At 41.5% G+C, this 23004-nt stretch overlaps 1 protein-coding gene across 1 annotated transcript in view; it reads left to right on the forward strand.

Moving 5' to 3' along the window:
• The first annotated feature begins 334 nt into the window (after window positions 1-334).
• The window catches only part of CFAP77 (cilia and flagella associated protein 77), a 2131249-nt gene continuing 2108579 nt past the window's right edge, over window positions 335-23004 (forward strand). Inside the window, exon 1 of the mRNA XM_044058808.1 lies at window positions 335-505. Within this exon, the coding sequence (XP_043914743.1) occupies window positions 443-505 (63 nt within the window). The 5' untranslated portion in view covers window positions 335-442. The remainder of the gene's footprint in view (window positions 506-23004) is intronic.

Below are 23004 nucleotides of genomic sequence, written 5' to 3' on the forward strand. Positions count from 1 at the left end.
TAATCTGTTTCGTTGTTTTGGACAATAGACACTTTTTTCCCTGTCAAATACAGAGTTTTCTGAGTGTTGAATATTAGTTTTCTCGGTGACTACAGAAACAGACTCTGCCACTTACGAAGGGGTGGTGGGAATTCATGTGCCAACTATATGTCTGTTCTTTGTTTTACACTTAAACATCTTGTATAAAATCGTTTATTTTTTCATAAAATAAATGTAATTTATATATATTGTTAATTTCTCTTTGCAATGTGTACCAAACTGTATTTTGAGTAAAAAAATGTTTACCCCTTTCTGAAGTAGTATAGTCCAACTATTAATTCTGACAACAAACGGTAACGTGCAAAACGGTAGAGCAGTAAGTTTCTTCTCAGGGACAGTAAGTTTTAGAAACTTTGTGTAGCATTTACAAATTTCAAAGTGAGATACTAATAAATAAGCCACGATGGAGGGCGAAAGACTTGGAATTACCAGAGCCTCGATGTTGCAAAATCATCTCTTGATTCAGGTAAGAAGTTCGTATCTCATTAATGATATTTTTAGGTAATTAAAAAGTAAATCTACAGCAACAAATATTATAACCAGGAATGCAAGACGAGAATTCCACAGTCGAGTTCTTGCCCATAGTGGCATACCTCCCAATTGTCCTCGATTTTGCCTCAGAATTTTGCTTTGCCCCTCACAAAATATGATTTTTTTGACAGAGCAGTGAACACTAAATGTATGCTAGCCAGACACTGCACCTACAAATTTCGGTGATAACAGAGAACACTTGACTGAATCCGGCAGTTATGGCAGAACCATACTATACATGTGCGCTGTTGTAATAACATTTTAAATCACGATCGCAAAAACAATATTTCAGTCCAAGAGTGTAGGCAGGTATACTCTTTGTACATTTTTTTTCTGAGCATCATATCAACATGGCTTTTTCAATGCATATTAAGTCTACAGATGTGTAAACGAATGCCTTTAACAACAGATGCAATACTGCTAATCTAAAAACAGTGTGTTTTTTAGTAACTTTAGGGAAAACACCTGAAAATTAGTACAAAATGGAATTTGTTTGCTATACCCCTGTTTTAGTCAAATGCTGCCCAATATCCAGATTTCTAATTCTTCACAAAGATGTATGTTAATAGAAATACTCTTATGCTGTGAACTTTTTAAGTGAAAAGTGGCAATATTTAAAAAGGTGTTCCTGATTTTTGGCCTTTGACACTGATTGATTTTGCCTTTGTCCCTAATTCTAGTTCTAAAAGGTTGAGAGCTATGTATGGTGGTAACAGAAAGTATAACACTGCTTTCTTTACTGGCATCATAACTCTCTACTTTCACCCCCAAAATGTGGAACACGAGTTCTCATAATGTGGAACAAATACACAAAATAACTTTATTTAGGAAGCGTACATCATGGTTATTAATTGTTTCTTCATACTTAAAATAGTTATTTTGGTAAATTAATATGATTACACATTATTCAGTATTATCACAGATGCTTACTGAAAAAAATTCTTAAAAACGAATGCTTGCAAACAGGGCTGTCCTTGGGTAAACAAGTGTCCTAGGCAGAAAGGCTGTGTGAACCCTGCAAGCTATCGTGGTCTCCTCACACTATCCAGGTTACTGTCTTCCTTTTCCTCTCACTTTGTTTTACTCTTCATTTTGTTCTTGCAGTTACTCATTCATTCAACATGTTCTAAGCAAGACTCATCATCTTCTTTCAGCTGCTCCCGTTAGGGGTCGCCACAGCGGATCATCTGTTTCCATTTCTTCTTGACCCGGCAGCTTCATCTTTAGCATCCTTTTCCCAATATACCCAGCATCCCTCCTCAGCACATGTCCAAATCAGTGCAATCTTGCCTCTCTGGCTTTGTCTCCAAACCTTCCAACCTGGGCTGACCCTCTAATATACTGATTCCTAATCCTGTCCATCCTTGTCACACCCAATGCAAGTCTTAACATCTTTAACTCTGCCACATCCAGCTCTGACTCCTGACTTTTTGTCAGTGCCACTGTCTCCAACCCATATAACATAGCTGGTCTCACTACTCTCTTGTAAACCTTCCCTTTTACTCTTACTGGTACTCGTCTGTCACAAATCACTCCTGACACTCTTCTCCACTCACTCCATCCTGCCTGTACTCTCTTCTTCACCTCTCTTCCACACTCACCATTACTCTGAACTACTGATCTCAAGTACTTAAACTCATCCATCTTCGCCACCTCTACTCCTTGCATCCTCACCATTCCTCTATCCTCCCTCTCATTCACACACATATAGTCTGTCTTAGTCCTGCTGACCTTCATTCCTCTTCTCTGTAGAGCATATCTCCGTCTCTCCAGGGTCTCCTCCACTTGTTCCCTACTGTCACTACAGATCACAATGTCATCTGCAAACATCATAGTCCACGGGGACTCCTGTTTGATCTCGTCTATCAAGCTGTCCATCACCATTGCAAATAAGAAAGGGCTCAGAGCTGATCCTTGATGTAATCCCACCTCCACCTTAAACGCATCCGTCACTCCCACCACAGACCTCACCACTGTCACACTACCCTCGTACATATCCTGTACCACTCTTACATACTTCTCTGACTCTCCCGACTTCCTCATACAATACCACAACTCCTCTCTAGGCACCCTGTCATATGTTTTCTTTAAGTCAACAAAAACACAATGCAACTCCTTCTGACCTTCTAAGTACTTCTCCATCAACACTCTCAGAGCAAACATCGCATCTGTAGTGCTCTTTCCCGGCATGAAACCATGCTGCTGATCACTAATCATCACGTCCCTTCTTAATGTAGCTTTCACTACTCTTTCCCTTAACTTCATGCTGTGACTGATCAGTTTAATCCCTCTGCAGTTACTACAGCTCTGCACATCACCCTTATTCTTAAAAATCGGTACCAAAACACTTTTTCTCCATTCCTCAGGCATCCTCTCACTTTCCAAGATTTCATTAAACAATCTGGTTAAAAACTCCACTGCCATTTCACCTAAACACCTCCCTTTCCATTCTTCATCCTCTTCATAGCTATCCTTACTTCCTCCTTGCTAATCCATTGCACTTCATGATTCACTATCCCCATATCATCCAACCTTCTCTCCCTCTCATTCTCTTCATTCATCAACCTTTCAAAGTACTCTTTCCATCTGCTCAACACACTCTCCTCGCTTGTGAGTATGTTTCCCTCATTATCCTTTATCACCTTTACCTGATGCACATCTTTCCTAGCTTGGTCCCACTGTCTAGCCAATCAGTACAGGTCTTTGTCTCTCTCCTTAGTGTCCAACCTTTCATACAACATAATTGTGGAGGAAAAAATGCATTTAAGTTGTGGATTTGAGGAGCACCAGGCTCCCAGAAGCAATGGGGGTTATACATGCTCTGAGATGCATTTTAGAGCTTTTTAAACAAACATTTTCATCCAGTGATTGCCTGAACAAAAAACATAATTGCATGCAGAAATTTAGTCTTACTCATCAACTTTGCTTTTTCCTGCATCCTTTCAACACATACTAACCAAGACTACCCATTAATAACTAAATTAAGTAAGTGGCTGATAAGCCCCTATAAGTTGTTGGGTTAAAGATGCTCTAAGCTGCATTTTAATGTTTTTTTTATAACCTTTTGATACAATGATGACCAGAACAAAATTCATGAGTTTGGAAAAGAAATTCAATGCTACTTTTTATTTCAAGGAAGAAATAAATTGCATGTAAGTTTTAATGTTCAAAGCCGACCAAACACCACTTCACAATAAACTGAAAATAAATGCTTTGATGGTACATAAATTATATCTGAGAATAGTACTTGTCCTCCCTACCACCCACATTAAAATAGGTGGTCCCTTTCTGTGTATCCCCTATGGTGTTATATTGGGTGCAATTATGACATAAATGCTCACAGACATACTTCAAGCTGCTGGTAGCCTATGCCTCCTTATTCTCTACACCTAAAAGGCAGGATCTTCTGTGCACTCTTTTGATGTCAGAAAAACTGAAAAAAATTAGAAAATATCATATTTGCTATCAGATATATATAAGCAACATACTTATTTACTCTGTCTCAAAAATATATTCATCAGATGTTTGATTATAAGGAAAAATGAGAAAAAAATCACTACAGTAATATTTCCAGTTTGTTACTGTTAGAGACAGTACAGTGCTCCTATATACGTTATAACGATCCTTTGTGCACCCCTCTGAACTTTGTAAGGAAGGTTAAAATTAAAAATGGCCACACTGTTCCCAGCTCAGCACAAGATATTTTGACTCTGATGTTTGGGAGGAATGTTATAAAGTATGAATTTGTCCCCAGCCCCCATCCCAACAAGTATAGAGACCTTCTGTGTGCATCTATGATCAGGGCTGGTTTTAGACTAGGTGGATTCACAGCAGAGGTGATTACTAAGTACATGTCAAAATCCACTTATACAGCCTTGGTGTGTGGGGGCCACCAGCCCCCAAAAATTCTGATAGTCCAGGTATTATCTGATTCATTTATCCCTTATTTTTTGAGAGATGACGGTTAAACTGAAAAAGTGACAACAGGATCAGTTACTTTCATCCAGACAACCCCCGAACAGTTATAACCACTTCTATGAAAAATTCAGACATCTGACCGTGATAAGGAGGATGACTGTGTAATGTATTTCACCTTTGTTCCAAACAGTTGCCACACATTGAAAAATTGCATATTGTATCACATAATCACATTTGTCCTACAAAACCAAAATAATAAGCAAACAGCATAGCAGTCAGCTAGTCACTTTGTCTTCACAGAAAACTGCCACAGCAATTATACCTACTTTGTTTGTGCAGATCAGGTGTCCAGTTAAGCAGTCCATCTTATTTCTCAAAAAGTTATTTGTTTATTTTTTGGCATTTATTTACTGGGAAAGTCCAACTGGGCATAAATCATGATGTAATGGGATCCTATCTCGCCTACATTCATAACAGATGGGTTCGGAGCCGATACATCGGCTCCGACTCAGCAACTAATACACTAGCATGAAGTCTCTCATTGGCTGGGCTACTCCCTATCCCAGGATGCACTACACCTGCTTCCTCAGATCTCGTTTGCCGCTTAACAAGCTGGACGTGGTCTCGACTTGGCTGGAGCTAAGTGGTTATTTTTACCTTATTGGTCTTTGACCTAGAGAATTTTTTGTCTGTATTAACCAAACAGCTGTTTTAACAGCTATTTCTCACTACTTCGTTCTGTTTGAGTGGTTGCGTGTTTTTTGAGAGAGATTTATTTTATTCTGTCGGGCAAGGCCCGTTTAAGTTAGAGGGCCTTTGCCCTACCCTTGTGTACCATTAGTTTTATTTAATTGTTGGTTAGTTGTTTTTCGGGCAAAGCCCGTTTAAATTAGAGGGCTTTGGGCCATTTAACTTGCGTTTGTTTGTTGTGAGGTAAACTTTCAACAGTACTCGCGCCAGTGTGTCTCGCGCTTGTCAGTTGGCGCTTTTTGTGTGTGGTGCTTAATTATAACTTTTTATACAGTTTTTCTTGTTGTGACTGTATCATGTCTAAAGAACAAAAGTCAGGTTTCAAGAAATGCACTCGCTGCAATTATAAAATGTCCATTACAGACAGTCATTCTGTCTGTGTTTATTGTTTGGGGCCAAAACATCTGCAAGAAACTTGTAGTGTCTGTCATGCGTTCTCCTCTAGAGTTCTTCAAGAACGCAAGAACAAATTAATATTGAAAGGGCTTATCAAACCTTCTTTCGAGGAAGCCTTAGATCCACCTGTTGCTTCCAAAAAGAAGAGATCGTCGGCTCCGACAAGTCCGTCGGAGCCGACTTCGAAAAAGCCAAAATTGACCTCTTCCTCCTCGGCTCCACTGACTTCGGGGCCGAGGGTCGAAGGGTCTGCCTCGATGCCTCCTGCCTCGGCTCCATTGCCTTCGGAGCCGCAGGTGGGAGTATCGAGAGGTGAATCACCTCCATCGGTTCCAATGGCTTCGGAGCCGGTGGAGGTTTGCAGCTCAGACTCTTCCCCCTCGGCTCCGAAGAAGGCTCCTTCGGCGCCGATGGTGGTCCATGCTGTGGTGGAGTCGGCGCCGATAGCGTTGGAGCCGTTTCGGAGCCGGTCCCCTTCTCTCTCGGAGCCGAGAGGAAAGTCTTCTCGATTGTCTACCTCCTCTAAATCATCGAGACTCTCAGATTCGGACCTGGATAGGGTTATACAGAGGCTTTTTCAATCTCCAGTGTTTACTAAATTGGTCTCGGCTCCAGCTCAGTTAGCTTCGGAGCCGATCCCCCCTCCAGCACATTTGATTCCTCCTCCAACCTCTTCGGAGCCGTTGGAGCCGGTAGTGGTGGAGCATAGTGGAGCCATACGGTCGGAGCAGAGACCCCTTACAGGCCTCTCGGTGCCGACTGTGCTTCCTACCCTGTCCTCCGGTTCAGGGTTTGGCACTGCGACCTCTTCAGCCGGAGCCGAGGGGAACACCTTGTGTTTGGGTGCTTCGGTACCTAGTCTTCCTCTCGGTGCATCGGCTGCTGGAATTCCTGGTGCCATCGTGGCCTCTAGACCAGTGACCTCCTTGGATTCTGGAGGTCCGGCCTTTGAGGCCATGAGGAGCGCGCTAGCCATGTCTGTGCCGGCTCAACAAGATTCTACCTCACCGTCCCTAGATTTGGAGACTGGTGCCTCTGTGGTATTGCAACTCCCCGGCAGCGGGGCCCCAGGGCCTGAGGATACCCCCATCGGCGGTTCCCTTCTTCCTGGTGGTCCGTCCGAATCGGCTTTGGACAAACCTCCAAGGAAGAAATTGTGTAAGAGGAAGCACGTAGACTCCCAAGATGAGTCTGTTACATCGGATACTGACCTCGATGACGCAGAAGGGTCTCCCAAATCGTCTTCGGATGATATCTCCTTCTCAGACATCTTGGAGATTCTGAGACAGAGAGGTGACTGGCAAGCCAAAACCCCTTCAGCTGAGGAGTCAGTTTTCCTCAAGACCTTTGGGGCCCAGCCTTCCGCCTCCTGGGTGTCTACGCCCTTCGATGAACTCCTTGATTTGGTTTCTCGAAGGGCGTGGGAACACCCTGATTCTGTGGAACCGGTGCCTGCGAGGCCCAATAAATTTTTGTCAGCCCCCCCCCAAAAAGAGTTTCTCACAAAGGGTGTGCCTGTAGATGCTTTGGTGGTGGCTTCTGCCACACAGCAGGACGTGGCAGAGGCTTCGACGTCTGTTCATCCTCCTAATAAGGATTCTAGGAGCATGGATAGGTACGGGAAGCGTACCCTGTCTTCAGCGGCCTTTGCCTTACGGTCGCTGAACTACTTATGTCATTTTACGAGGCTCCAAAGGGATCTTCTCAAAGAGCTAAATGACTCTCTTGTTGGTAACATACCTGAGGCGCTGGCCCCGACTGTTGGCGCTCAGATGACTACCCTCCTTTCTATTGTTAACTCGTCCATGAGGCTCATTTCATATGCGGCCGAAGGGGCGAGTAGAGCAGCGGGAACAGGCGTTGCCCTCAGGAGGCAAGCCTGGTTACGCTTGTGTTCGTTCGCGGAGGCCTTTAAGTCTTCCTTCGCCGACGCCCCCTTTGATGGGTCATCTTTGTTTGGACCCAAGGTGAAGGACACACTAACTCGGTGCGAGCAGGAGGGCAAGAGTTTGACTGCCGTTGGGGCCCGATTTTCCGCTCCTTCTAGGCCTTACCCCAAGGCTCAGAGAGGAGGGAAAATGTGGTTTAGAAAATCTCAGAAGTCTTTCCCTACTCCACCCAGTGATTCCCCCTCCAGAGGCAGGGAATTCTGGAAGACGCCGCCACAGAGGTGGCAGAGGCCCTCGTAACTCTGGAGACCGCGATTCCTTTCGTGGTTCTTCATACAACCAGCGTCCCTGAGTTGTTGCCCGACTGTGCAACTCCGGAGCCAGTCGGGGTCGTTTGGCGCACCCACAAGCTTGGGAATCCATAACAAGCGATCAGTGGGTGCTTCGCATTATTACCGGAGGTTATATCATCCCCTTCAACAAACCCCCCCTTTCTTTAAGGGAAATCCCGGACATACCACCCAGTCAGCGGGATCAGGCAGCATTAGAGGTTTCAAAGCTGCTAGAAAAAAGAGCCATCCAGCCTGTCCCCATCGACCAGATCGGATCAGGAACTTACTCAAAGTTATTTTTGGTACCAAAAAAGACAGGGGACTTAAGGCCCATTTTGGACCTCAGTTCATTGAATCGTTTCATCAAAAAGTCCAAATTCCGAATGGTCACTCTTCAATCTATTCTTCCTTTGCTGGAAAAAGATGCATGGATGTGCTCCATAGATCTCCAGGACGCTTACTATCACATTCCCATAGCTCAAGAGTCCAGGAGACACTTACGCTTCCGCCTCGGAGTCAGTCATTTCCAATTCCGAGCACTGCCCTTTGGTCTCACCACAGCCTCTAGGGTGTTCACCAAGTGTCTGGCAGTGGTGACTTCTCACCTGAGAAGTCTGGGATTCCAGGTGTTTCCATATCTGGACGACTGGCTCCTTACTGCCACCTCCGAGCATCTACTACTCCAGGCGCTCAGAGCCACGTTCACCTTGGGCCGTTTCTTAGGGATCACGTTCAATTTGCAAAAATCTGTACTACTGCCATCTCAGCGTATTACTTTCATAGGCGCAGACTTAGACACAAGAAGAATGCGCGCCTTTTTACCGGCAGCAAGAATTCAGGTCCTACAAGATCAAGTCAAATCCTGTCTTCCTCTACCGAGACCCCCGGCCCATCGGATCCTACAGCTCTTAGGCTCGATGGCGTCGACCATACTTTTAGTTCCTTTGGCCAGACTTCACATGCGAATTTTACAATGGCTACTGTCGGCTCAATGGTCTTATCAGGAACTTCCCTTGAACCACTTAATCATAATCACGGACAGTTGCCGTCGAGATCTACATTGGTGGCTTCTCCAATCGAATCTCGACCAGGGACGACCCTTTATACCTCAACGTCCCGTTGCCACTGTGACTACGGACGCCTCCCAGGTAGGGTGGGGGGGTCATTACCTGGACAGGTCGGTCCAAGGCACATGGCAGATCCAGGAAACGCATTTGCATATCAATGTCCTGGAGATGAGAGCGGTACTATTTGTACTCCAAGCTCTCCATCACGCTCTCCCACAAGGCCCGATTGCTATCCTATCCGACAACATGTCAGTGGTGTGGTACATAAACAAGCAAGGTGGAACCAGGTCTTACCCACTATGCAGAGAAGCCATGAGACTTTGGCACTGGGCGGTAGCTACCAACCGCTTTCTAATGGCAACGCACATTCCGGGGAAGTCCAATGTGATTGCGGACAGATTAAGCAGGACCATTCTCTTACCACACGAGTGGTCCCTCAACAAGGATATAACTGCGAAAATCTTCGACAGATGGGGTCTTCCTTGCTGCGACCTGTTTGCCAGCCCTCACAACGCGAAATGCAAAGAGTTCTTCACACTGTTCCCTTCTCAGGGACAGATTCCCAGGGACGCTCTGACCCACATTTGGCCCCCCGGGCTTCTCTACGCCTTCCCTCCGTTCCCCCTTCTACCGAGGGTGATACAGAAGGCCATTTACACGGAGAGCGAGATGATCTTGATTGCCCCGCACTGGCCTCGTCAAGTTTGGTTTCCTTTCCTACAGAGGCATGCGATAGAAGGTCCATGGTTTCTGGATCCGGTGCCAGACCTGTTGACTCATCAGTCAGGACGACTTCATCCGTCTCTCAGGTCCTTGAAGTTGGCAGCATGGTTACTCCACTTCCATCATTAGTCCGAGATAATGCCCTATCGCCGGACGTGGTTCACATACTGTCTTCTTCTCATAAACCTTCCACTATCAAACTTTATTCCATTAAATGGAAAAGGTTTGCCTTCTGGGCTCAAGAACAGGGTATAGATCCTCTCACTGCTCCAGTATCGGAGGTTCTGAATTTTCTGGCCTCCCTTTTTCAGTCGGGCTCTTCAGTTTCTACTATTAAGGTTCAGCTAGCGGCTATCTCTAATTTTCATGCTTCATTTGAACCTTCATTGATGTCTCACAAACTTTGTAAGGCTTTCCTCAAAGGGGCTTGGCTCCTTAGGCCTCCTTTATCTCATCCTGTTCCCCCTTGGGATTTGAATATGGTTCTTGCTGCCCTAACTGCCCGTCCTTTCGAACCAGCTGCTACCTGTGATTTAAAATTTCTGTCTTGGAAAACGGCCTTTTTAGTAGCCATAACATCTGCCAGACGAGTTTCAGAACTTCAAGCTCTTTGTTCTGATCCTCCCTATTTAATTTTTCACAAGCATAGAGTTTCATTGAAATTAAACCCTGCATTTATACCAAAAGTGGCCTCCTCTTTCTGTATTCAACAGACTATAGAACTTCCTGTCTTTTTCCCAGAATTCTCTAATAACGCAGAATATACCTTGCATCAATTGGACGTACACAGACAACTGCGTTTTTATTTGAACAGAACCGCTCACACGCGGAAATCAAATCAACTGTTTGTTTCCTTTGCAGTGAACAAATTGGGCCAACCAGTAACAAAAACCTCCATATCTAAATGGATTAAAGATTGTATCAGTTTTATTTATTCACAGGCTAACAAAGAGCTCCCCTTTCCAGTCAAGGCTCATTCTACCAGGGCAATGGCTACTTCCGTAGCTTTCCACTCCAAACTATCAATAGATGATATTTGTGCTGCGGCAACCTGGTCTTCCCCGCACACGTTCATTTCTCATTACAAATTGGATGTGGTTTCTTGAGGCAGAGCTTCCTTTGGTTCCACAGTTCTCAGGAGTGTTTTCCAATGAGCCACCCGGGATGTAGGTGCTAGGGACGCTGTCCCATCTGTTATGAATGTAGGCGAGATAGGATCCCATTACATCTTTTAGTTATGTACTTACCATAACCCGGATGTATGGGATCCATCTCGCCACATTCATAAGTACCCACCCTCCTTCCCCTTCCATTCGGATTTAGAGGAGTTGTAGTCCCTTTTTTCTTGGCGTTCTTCTTGAAGAACTTTAGTTGGTTATAGTGACTACTAGTTTTTCTGTGTTTGCATGGATGTATGAAAGCGAACAAACAAGATCTGGGGAAGCAGGTGTAGTGCATCCTGGGATAGGGAGTAGCCCAGCCAATGAGAGACTTCGTGCTAGTGTATTAGTTGCCGAGTCGGAGCCGATGTATCGGCTCCGAACCCATCTGTTATGAATGTAGGCGAGATGGATCCCATACATCCGAAGTTATGGTAAGTACATAACTAAAAGTTTTCATTGGAGGCCCGAGGCGAAAAGCTCCAACATACTTAGTTCACTTAATGAACTGCACTGCATTAAATGCACACTAGTCCTGCTAAGCCAGATAGTAAATGTTTAAACTGAGCAAATGACAATAGAGTTACTTTCATCCACCCAGCACCGAGCCCCCATTCAGCAGTTATAGACACCATGTCTGATGGCTATGTAATATTATTTCACCTTCACACATACTTCTCCACTGTCCGGATTTCCTCAGAATATCCAGATTTTTGCCTCAAAATTTTAGTCCATTCTTCATAAAATTTATGATTTTTAGCAAATAACTGAGGATTGAAGTCACTAAGTAATGACATACATTTGAGTTTCAGACTCCATGCCCTTCAGAAAATGTATGCCAGCACAAATCATAGTATTCTAGCAATTCTCTGTTTATAAGAGCAATATTTAAAATCTGTCCCTATTTTTAGGCCCTTGTCTCCCCTCCAACTTTATATTTGGCTTTGTCCAGATTTCTTGCTAAGAGGTTAAGTATGGAGTCTACACAAATAATTTCCACAATTTAAAGTACTCCAATCTAAACTGCTCCAGACAAATCACAAAACAAGATTAATGTTGCCCAGTATATATGATTGATCACTGTGAGCATCATTGTAAAAACAGTAATGACACTTCTCCACTGCGCCATTCCTCTCATCTCAACTGTCACACAAAATAAGTTAAGTATTGTCCAACATATCTGGTTGATCAGTCTGACAGCATTATTGTAAAATTTGTAATAACATTTCTCTCCCAAGCACCACTTCATTTTCTTCCTCTTTGTCCAAAATTTGATAGAATGTCCCTGCCTGTGCTCTGTCCCTCAATGTTCATATAGGAAAAAAATAAAAAATAAAACTAGATCAAATACCTTCACACCTACATTTGAACATTGTGAGGTCTGTGGTCCTGTGACTTTGCAAAATGTAAGGTAATGTTAATGTAACTTGACATAATGTCAAGTCAGCTGAAGGACTGCCCTCCTGGAGTGCTCACTGTATCACGGTCACAGTTTTCTTTTTCCTTGGTAGAGGCACTTTATTTTTTATATATTTATTTTTTTGAGTAAAGAAACATTACTCTAAAAAATAAATAAAAAATGGGGAAAGAGTGCCTCTGCAAGCACTGTGGCATAGTACCCTAGGCAGTTGCCTAGTTTGCTTATGCATAAAAACGGTCCTGTTTGCAAAACCATTTCAGTATGGAGCACTATAGTGAAAAGAATTTTTACGACTCACAATGCGACACAGTTGAGAGGTACGGCAAGCATAACTAATTTTAACATTTTGATGATTTTGTAACTTGTGATGATAAATAGGTCATTATTAAGAGCTAGTTTAAGACATGTTACACTATCAAAAAGATGTGGCTGGCAGTACAAACCTAGATGAAGCTGTGACACTAAGCTCTGTGGAAGGGTATTACAGCAAATGCGTGTTTGTTGAGGGAAATTTAAAACCGACTAAGTTGAAGCTAACTTTTTCACTAGTTGCAACTATGTGGAGTGAGTGACTACAGTGTTATTTTGTTAATTACAGTTTTTAGCTTAGGACACACTGCAATACTACCTGACAAACTGATGACATTAGTACCTAACATAATGCTAGTTTAATTGACTATTATATCTGTTTGTTGATTTGCTGACAGAAATGTAAGAAATACAGGAGACCTTCCTGCAAATAATAGTGATCAGACAGAAACTTAAATGAATGAACATTTACCTGTCTACAAGAAAATATTGGCTAGTTAGATTAGGCTATACAGTTTAAAATAATAAATACACATGACCAATAAACGACTCGGCAGCTTATTAAAATAGCAATTCATTAACAAATAGGCATGAGTTAGTATGACAAACTAAATATAGTAGCATCATAGTCAAAGAACTGGTCAGTACTTCCACCTGACCCTCCCATGACATTGCAGCACCATTTTATTTTGTTTTGTGGGAAGTTTTCGCAGCATTCGATTGTAAATGTCCAATTAAGAGACTACAGAGCAAACTGTCATGTCTGTGATCCAGTCAGGATTTAACGAGTTTTGTGGTTATCTGGGTAACTGCTGACATTTTTGGTCTAGAACATTTTGTGATTGTCTGAAAATATTTGTGGTTGTCTCTCAGGTGTTTGTAAAATAACTGAATAGCTCTTGTCTGAGCTAGTGACCAGGTTATGCTGAGCACAGCTCATAATCTGATACATGATATTATTTGAAAGAGTAAGTGTTGGCAGTGTTCATCTCAGACATATATGTCCTATTTCACTTGATGATTTAGTTGCACTTTGATGATTATTGACAGTCCATAAGTTGAAGACAATATACGCTCTTGAGTAAAACAAGTTTATACCTTTAACTGCTTAGTGCCTTGTAACTGAATTCTTATATTGTGACAGGATCCCATTTTGCTGATATTGTTTTTCTGCATTGCATTGCATTTACAGTCTGATTAATTATCCTGTAGGCACTACGAGCACCAGCTAATGGAAGTACTTGGCACTACCAAGTGCAGTACAAAGCACAACATATAAATTAACCTTACTGTATCATTTAAATCATTTAGTTATGTTATGGCATGGTATCTCTTAATGTTTATGACAGCTGTCAGCAGAAGCTACTATGACTTAAATTACTGAAAGGGTACCATCTTAGTGTTGGCCTTTGCTGACCACAAAATGTGTTTCCAGTTTTGCAGATAATATGTAAAGAGAATGTTGCAAAAGACCAGAGATCAAACATTTAGTAGATATATTGCTAAAAAAATACTGACTTGAATTTAGATATGTTTACCGGATTCCACACATATAGAGAGCATAAGCAAGAAGCTCCATATAGAGAGCATAAGCAAGAAGCTCAGGACCAGCCTCTTGTATTTTTTATATATTTTACTAAGAATCATCTTTTGCCAAGTTATTTATTTATTTTTTACTATCCCTTTCCAAAATCCTGCATGTTAACTAATGAAGCATCTTTACACTTGTTTCATCAAGCTTTAAAATCATAGAACTACCATCAGCTGAAATGATAAATAGCAGCTCAGGCTAAAGAGCAATTTAGTAGTATTTAATGTCATTAAACTAATAAGTAGTTTATTTTAATAACACATAGTTTTATCCACATTATACCTCATATACACCTCTGTATTAATGTACCAAGATAGAGAATAAATGAAAGAAAAATAACCGTAAACAGTTAATTGGTGACTTCAGCAGTAAGGTAAGCATGATATTTGGTAAATTTATCATCTATGAAAAATTGACCTATGCAGTATTTACCATCTGTCATTTGGCTATTAATTATTTATTTATTGAATGACTGATTGATTGACATTTGTTTACAGGTAAAGTCCAACTGGGCCTAGAGTACCCATTTTTACTGCAGACCTGGGGAGAAAAGCTCCAGATACATAAAAAATACATGCAAAATACACTTTAGCTTCATATACATTAAAAATGAATGAGTCTATATCTGATCATCGAATCATTAATACGCGACTGCCTCTTCGTTGAACACCTGTTGAGCGAACAAACTTATTATCGAACTAAGTTTTCAGTGAAAACTTTCCTAGGGCAAACTGATGGCAGTCTGCCCTAGTGACTGTAAAAAAACCCAAAAAACTTAACACCCATACCCCTCTAACTAAATATACCAACTCTGAGACTGCACTACAGTGGGGAAAGGGCAAATTCCAGATGGTGGCCAGCCATTATTTTGCCCTAGGAAACTTTTCTCTGAAAATGTAGTTCGATGATTGGCATATTCGCTGAATAGGTGTTCAATGAAGAGGAGTTCATGTATTAGTGATTCGATGATCTGATATAGACCCAGAATGAAAACATCAGGTTTTCAGTGATATAACAGTATAGAATTAGTAGTAGCAATTATGATTAGGACATCATTTCAGAAAAGGGTGATCAGTCATTATTAAGTAACAGACTAGGCGAAATGGGTAAGAGAAAATATGTAAGAGATAGATGTATGACTGTATCATGCAAAATAGAAGTCAGTTTGTACATTGTAATATGACACAGTAGTTAGAAAGAAATGTGGTGTGCCAAGGAGACAGAGACAAAGAATGTTAAGGTACATTGGAAGTAGTGAAAGAGAGACATGATGTGTAGAGGTTCAAAAGAAAGAGGAGAAGAAAAAAAGAAAACAAAAAATGAAGTGAATTGTAGAGGTATGAACTAAAGAATGGCTAAAAGTAGCTGAAGGGGAAAAGGTAAACTAAACACCTGGAAAGGAATCTGGAGAAAGAGAAAAGGAACTGTTTTTATGTAGGTTTAGCAGGGGAGCAGATCCATGCTTTACTTAGAAATTCTTTCAATGCACGTTTGAAGACAAGAAGGTTAGGGTTTGATCTGATATCAATAGGGGGAGTCGTACCAACATTTTAAGACTAAAAAAAGAGTACAGAAGGAAAGTTTATGGTCTCTTAGGGATGTTGGCATAGTGTTCCAGAGTTTACATATGTAATGGGAGTCATGAGTCACCTGCTGAGGTATTGGACTTTGTTGTGATTACCAAAAGGTCTCTAGCTGGAGAGTAGTGCTGCAGGGTAGATTTTAATATTGATCCGAGCGGGATATCGAGAGTGACTCGTAGGAATGAGAAAAGATTTTGTTTCCATTTGACTGTTTACTGCCTCTCAGTCAGATAGCTATGAAACTATGAGATAGATGGCTGGGTGAGGCTGAGGGAAGAAAGTTCAGTAAGAAGGTGCTGATGGGCTATAGAGTTAAATTCTTTTGATAAATCACAGAATAGTGAAGATACCAGGTTGCTGTCATTTCTATGTAGGTTTAGGATACCGGTGACGTTACGGAGAGCAGTGGTACTACTATGGGGAGTTTGTTAGAGTTAATGTACTGCATAAGTTATGAGTGAATGCATTTTTCTAGTAGTTTTGTTGGAGGGGATAGGATGGCAATGGGTCTATGGTTGGAAAAGTTTGTTGCTGGACAAAGGGAACTTGACAGGAACTGTCTTTATTGACCTCACAAAAGCCTTTGATCTAATTGACCATAACTTACTATTTGACAAATTAACTGAAATCGGCATTAGTGATGATGCAAAACCTTGGTTTGTAGACTTCATCACCAACACATCCTTTGAAGTGAAAGTAGGCACCACCATTTCTGAAACAGCTCCTCTTATGAAAGGAGTCCCCAGGGGTTCCACTTTAGCCCCTCTGCTCCTTTCCATATTTATCAACATTCTCCAATCTGATCATCCTCCGATACCTCTCATTCTTTATGCAGATGACATGGTCATCTACAGGTCAAACAAATCTACTCTGTTATACAGAGTCAATTCCAAAATGACCTCCAAACCCCAAACCAGTGACCAATAGACCAGAAACATATACTGAATCCCTCAAAAATAAAAGTAATGCTATTTGGAACCAAGCAAAAAATAACCAAACCACCCAACTTCCTTAATATTAAAGATGTTAACAATGCCACCATAGAAACTAGCACATACTTCAGATACCTTGGCTTTTGGCTAGACCAATCTCTTAACTTTCAAGTACACACTCAAAACACATGGAAAAAGAACAGTAAACTACTGTTATGGGCAATCAAGCTATCTTCTGTCCAAGCCAGCCAAAGATGCCATAAGCTGTTATTTCAACTTGAGTATGGACTACCCATTACAGCTGTAGTCCCAAAGGAAAAAAAGCAACCACCTTACAATTCTTATAGTAGAGGTGGAGACCAGGAAGGAGGAGAATACATGTGACTGGTAAGAAGAGGAAGAGGGAGGGAGAAAAGAGAATTCTTATTAATATTAATAAGATATAGCCCTGTCTGTATAAAGTAGGAGGTGACTTGAGGTAGTATTGAGTCAGTGGCAGAAGTAGAAGGAGGGGTCAGGTAGTCTGTCCAGGATGTATTAGTTTGCATTGTGATGACCAAAAAAGTGTGGGATATTTGTGGTATTTATGTTGGAGTTTGGTTTAATAGGTTTGGTTATCCATTTTAATGCAATCTTCAGCAAGATTTCTGAGATGCCTCAATGTATGAAATGTGTTTTGTATTCTGCTTTTATACTCGTCTTTCCAGAGTTTGATTAGACTCTTTTTATTTGTATAGTGGTTAGGCTGTTAAGAATATTTATAAACGTTTCATTAAAGTGAGGTACAGTTGCATCAAGTGGCATGGATTTTAATATGTTCCAGTTATATTGGTCAGAGTATTGATAAAGGTGTCTTTGCTAACTTTTGTTGTTTTATGTATTTGGTTATAAATTAAGATTTTTGGTTTGGGTAATATAGTTTCTGATTACATAGGTGGGAAGATGGTCACTTATTGCATCCAACAGACACCCAAATGATTGAATTATGTTTAGTTTGCTGGTAAGAATCCAATCTAAACTAAAGTCGAGTTTTTGTGAGACTTTTTATTGATCCTAGTTGTGAAGGTAATTAACTGTGTAAAGCCATGTAAGTTGACTGATTCTGATTGAGTGTTATTGTTGATCAGCTGACAGTCTGTGTTGAGGTTGCCTAGTATAATAGTTTCTTGTTGAATATGATGAGATATCCAGTAGAGGATAACTTCTGCTGTTGAATTTTCGAGTTAAGCTTTTAACAGGTGGAATATAGATAGCTGAGATACATAGAGAATATTGTTGATTTTGAGGAGTGATATGAGGAGTTCCCCATTCTTAAATTTTGGGATCTTTATGGGGAGTGTGGTTATTTCTAATAAGTTTTTGTAGATAATGGTAACACTATAGTTCATCAGACATGCATGCTATGATGCATAACTTACTGATCCATTTTAGTAATGAGGCAGTACAATTAACTTAGTTAAACAGTGCAACGCCTGTAGGAGCTCCTTACTACATATATACCATAAAACAGAAGACCGTTTAGCTAATGGCTAAAGGGTTTATGAATACTAGAAGCTCAAAAACACAAGGTAGAATAATTGAAATATCTTTATTGATAAGAATGTAAACAATTTTGGCCATTGTAGTGGACATTACCCAACTTGAAAAGGTGCACTTACAATAATTTATGATCATCTGCAATGTGCTGATAAGCATTACATAGTGTAAATTAAAATAACAAGACGGTCAAAGTCTGTGGTCATGCTACTCTTCTCTTAATAACTTATGTTTTCTCACATCCAGACTTCAGCCAAATAAGGGTTTCTAGCCCACCATGCAGATTTGGAGGGGAGGGTTACTTAATATCTGCACTAAGTGCTAGACAAGCTGTTGTAGCTCGTTTCACGGCTGTGTGCCTGCAAAAACAAGCTAAATTAAAGCACGTGTTTACAGTTAATTAAAACAGTTAAAAATGCTTCATGCTATCTAAGTTATTCACAGCTAAATAATAAACACACTGTCAACATCAACAGAAAGAAATCAACGATCACATCCAAAGAACATGACTTGTACCATCATGCTTCTGTTTACTGCAACCTGTTTCATTCCTGTACACTATTAACTGGGTGGCACTTTAGGGGACTATTGAGGAGCCTTGTCCAAATTTCCACTTGCCCAAAGCACTGTCTGGTTTAAGGGACTTGCTCAAGCAAGGATAGGGAACAAATATGAGGCAAAATCTGAGATGTTTCTAAGAACTGGAGATTGTACTTAAAGTACAGGATTTGACTCTGCCAGGCCCCTGAATTAGAGAGGGACTTTTGCACACACACACACACACACACACACACACACACACACACACACACACACACACACACACACACATCTTCTCTCTTTCTACATGTGCATTTCTTGTTGTTACATTCCCCTACTACATTCTTGTTCTGCAAAATGGGGACATTTAAAGAAAAGAAAAATACCAAGATGTGTTAAAAAAGCACTGCAGCAGTATGCAAAAATACTACACTTCTGATTTGAGCTTCAGGACGTATTCGTCATTGGCTTATAAATCTGAGCTAATGAGCGAGCTAGATGAAGTTCAGCACAGTTGCTTTTTAAGTAACAAAGCAATGATTTTGTGTTAGTTATTTACTTATTTTTTTAATATTTTATGCCTGGGCCAGGCCCTGTAGCCAACAGTGGGCTCTAGACAGGTACCTAGGTCATCCTGTGCTGGGTACACAGCCCTAGGAAGGGCTGCTTAAGAAAAATGATTAGACATATGAAAGGAAATGTTGCAGCACTAGGAATAAAGAGTTTCATACATACAGCAATATGAGAAATGCAGTGTCTGGAGATTTAGGCAGTAGCACCACTGCATATGTATTGTAGTTGCACATAAAAAGGAATTGGTGAGGGTCTAAGTATTGGAAATGGACATTTGTCAGAAATTTGATTTATATGTGAGAGTTTAGGAAGGTGTTGATAGTATAATGTACTGTGACTTTAAAATTTAGTTTATGCATGTTTTTGGGGAGGGGGAGGTGGCAGTAGTTCAATGCATTGTGTGTATCAGACAGCTAACTTGTTTGCAAATATTGAGTTATGGAAACTGTTTTGGTAGAGCATATACAAAAACTCTAGATGTCTGTACTTCCTACATATGGTATTACCATATCCCTATCAGTCCTGTGTAATAGTAGTTACAGAAACGATGGTAGTAATTCACACTTTCTTTTAGTGGCATGTTCTGTAATGCCATTTGTAAAATGGGGCACTAGTGCCCCTCTTAATCCTTCAAACAACATTACAGAAGGGACATTTTTCAGACAGTTGTTAACTTGGGTTATGTTTACACTGGGAAACACCGGGTGCTTATATGTAACATATATTGTTGGTATGTTGTACCAAGCAGGAATAATTCAACTTCTTTAAGCCTGTATATACAGATGAGTTGTGCCTACATGGTACAATTACATTAACATGGAGGGCAAGCAAATGGAGAAACTTGATTCTGATCAGCATTTCAGTACTTTACAGTACATTGTGGCAACATTTCCTACCCAATTCTTCATAAGAACAGTATATGGATGTTTTCTAAAGGGACTGCCCCTTAATCCTTTGCTCATTTTATATTAAAATATACAAAATATGTGCTATGATGTCAAAATACCCGATTTACTGTTAAACATCACATCTTTCTTAGACAAGAAACTACTTGATTCTGAATATCTTTGGACATGGTGAAACCAGTGCAAAAGCTCATGCACAGGTTTTGCTTTTACAGATGTAATATCCTGTTATCCTTGATTAAAAGTCTGCATAACTCAAACTATGTAAAAAACTTCATTTTTGAACATGGTACATTTCCCAGTTGTAAGTATTTCAGAACTTTGCAATAGATTGCCTCAACAAATCCTGCCCATTTATTTATGAGTACAATATAGGTTCATAGAAGGTTACTAGGCTAGCGACCCCAGATCCCTTACAAGCCTAGCCATGTTAATCCTGAGTTGCCTCAGTTGTCTTTGGCTAGATGGATGTAATTTGCAGCGCACATCTATGATAAACAACGCCTACCCCTGTCCATGAAGGACATGGATGCCACCCCCTGCCGTGAATTCACGGTCTCCCATCCATTTGTCAAAGTTGTGCTTGAATAGGGTCAGTGTGGAGCTCTGCTTCACGTGAACTGGAAGTTTATTCCAGAGTAGCAGCAATCTCTGGGAGATATATCTATCTCTCCAGCATGTTCTTTTAATGTCACAGGCTAGGTTAAGATCCCTAGAGCAAGCGACTCTTGTGCCATTTGACTTGTAGATGTGCAGCATTTCCATCAAGGCACGGTCACAGACTGCCCTGTAGGCCAGGCACAAGTCACCTCTCAGCAGTCTATACAATACAGAATACAGTGACAAGGCTTTCAGTCTGGCCATTTAAGTTGTGGTTTGGAATTCCTGTATTTTCCTGGTAAGAAACCTCTGTGTTCTGTCCAGCTGCTGCAGGTATCTAGTGAAGTATATGCAGAAGGGTTGAGACCTCTGTGTTCTGTCCAGCTGCTGCAGGTGTCTAGTGAAGTATATGCAGAAGGGTTGAGACCTCTGTGTTCTGTGCAGCTGCTGCAGGTGTCTAGTGAAGTATATGCAGAAGGGTTGAGACCTCTGTGTTCTGTCCAGCTGCTGCAGGTGCCTAGTGAAGTATATGCAGAAGGGTTGAGACCTCTGTGTTCTGTCCAGCTGCTGCAGGTGTCTAGTGAAGTATATGTAGAAGGGTTGAGACCTCTGTGTTCTGTCCAGCTGCTGCAGGTGTCTAGTGAAGTATATGCAGAAGAGTTGAGACCTCTGTGTTCTGTCCAGCTGCTGCAGGTGTCTAGTGAAGTATATGCAGAAGGGTTGAGACCTCTGTGTTCTGTCCAGCTGCTGCAGGTGTCTAGTGAAGTATATGCAGAAGGGTTGAGACCTCTGTGTTCTGTCCAGCTGCTGCAGGTGTCTAGTGAAGTATATGCAGAAGGGTTGAGACCTCTGTGTTCTGTCCAGCTGCTGCAGGTGTCTAGTGAAGTATATGCAGAAGGGTTGAGACCTCTGTGTTCTGTCCAGCTGCTGCAGGTGTCTAGTGAAGTATATGCAGAAGGGTTGAGACCTCTGTGTTCTGTCCAGCTGCTGCAGGTGTCTAGTGAAGTATATGCAGAAGGGTTGAGACCTCTGTGTTCTGTCCAGCTGCTGCAGGTGTCTAGTGAAGTATATGCAGAAGGGTTGAGACCTCTGTGTTCTGTCCAGCTACTGCAGGTGTCTAGTGAAGTATATGCAGAAGGGTTGAGTACAGTGGAGTTATAACATCCTCAGATCTGGCTGCTATGCCCTTACTTTATAACATCCTCAGATCTGGCTGCTATGCCCTTACTTTATAAGATCCTCAGTGCCCTTACTTTATAACATTCTCAGATCTGGCTGCTATGCCCTTACTTTATAACATCTTTAGATCTGGCTGCTATGCCCTTACTTTATAACATCCTCAGATCTGGCTGCTATGCCCTTACTTTATAACATCCTCAGATCTGGCTGCTATGCCCTTACTTTATAACATCCTCAGATCTGGCTGCTATGCCCTTACTTTATAACATCTTTAGATCTGGCTGCTATGCCCTTACTTATGAGAAGGCTTTCCTTACCAATGTGAAAACTTGGTGGTCAAAGTTCAGATTGCCATCTACCGGATTCCGTGATCTCGCACCACTGGATTTGAACTTGGGAGGGGTGCTGTCAATATTGTAATTAGCAGGGAATTCCACTGTGCCAAAGGGTTATGCACTTTTTGCATTTAGTTTTAGACTGTGGCTTTGGCACCAGTCATTTGTCTGTGTTAGCCCCTCCTGTACCATGTTAGCATCATTGGGAGACTCAATGTTTGCACCCAATTTGCAATCATCAGCGAACTTGGTAAGCCAAAGGCCATCTACTTTAGCCTGGACATCCGAGAAATAGATTCCAAACAGTAAAGGGCCCAGCACAGATCCTTGTGGTATGCCACTGGTGGCGGGTCTACTGGTAGAGGTGGTGTCACCATCTTTGACAGACTGTGTTCTGGCGATGAGTCAATTGGCTACACATCTAGTAACATAAGGGTTAATCCCCAGCTAGGAGAGTTTCTCAATGATACCTGAATGGGGGATTGTGTCAAAATCCTTGGCTAGGTCAAGATTGGTAGTGTGCAGTCTTACCTTCATCCAGGACTTTGGTGATTTTCTTGAAGAAGTCTACTAGGTTTCATAAGCATGATCTACCCTTAACAAAGCTAAACTGGGTTGGGTCTAGAGTTCAAAGGTCACCTATGTCCTTGTTGATAAGGTCCATGATAATTCTTTCAATGGCCTTGCAGATGAGGG

Source organism: Protopterus annectens, chromosome 16.part0, assembly GCF_019279795.1.
Source record: "Protopterus annectens isolate FY-2018-M chromosome 16.part0, PAN1.0, whole genome shotgun sequence".
NCBI classification, from domain to species: Eukaryota; Metazoa; Chordata; order Ceratodontiformes; family Protopteridae; genus Protopterus; species Protopterus annectens.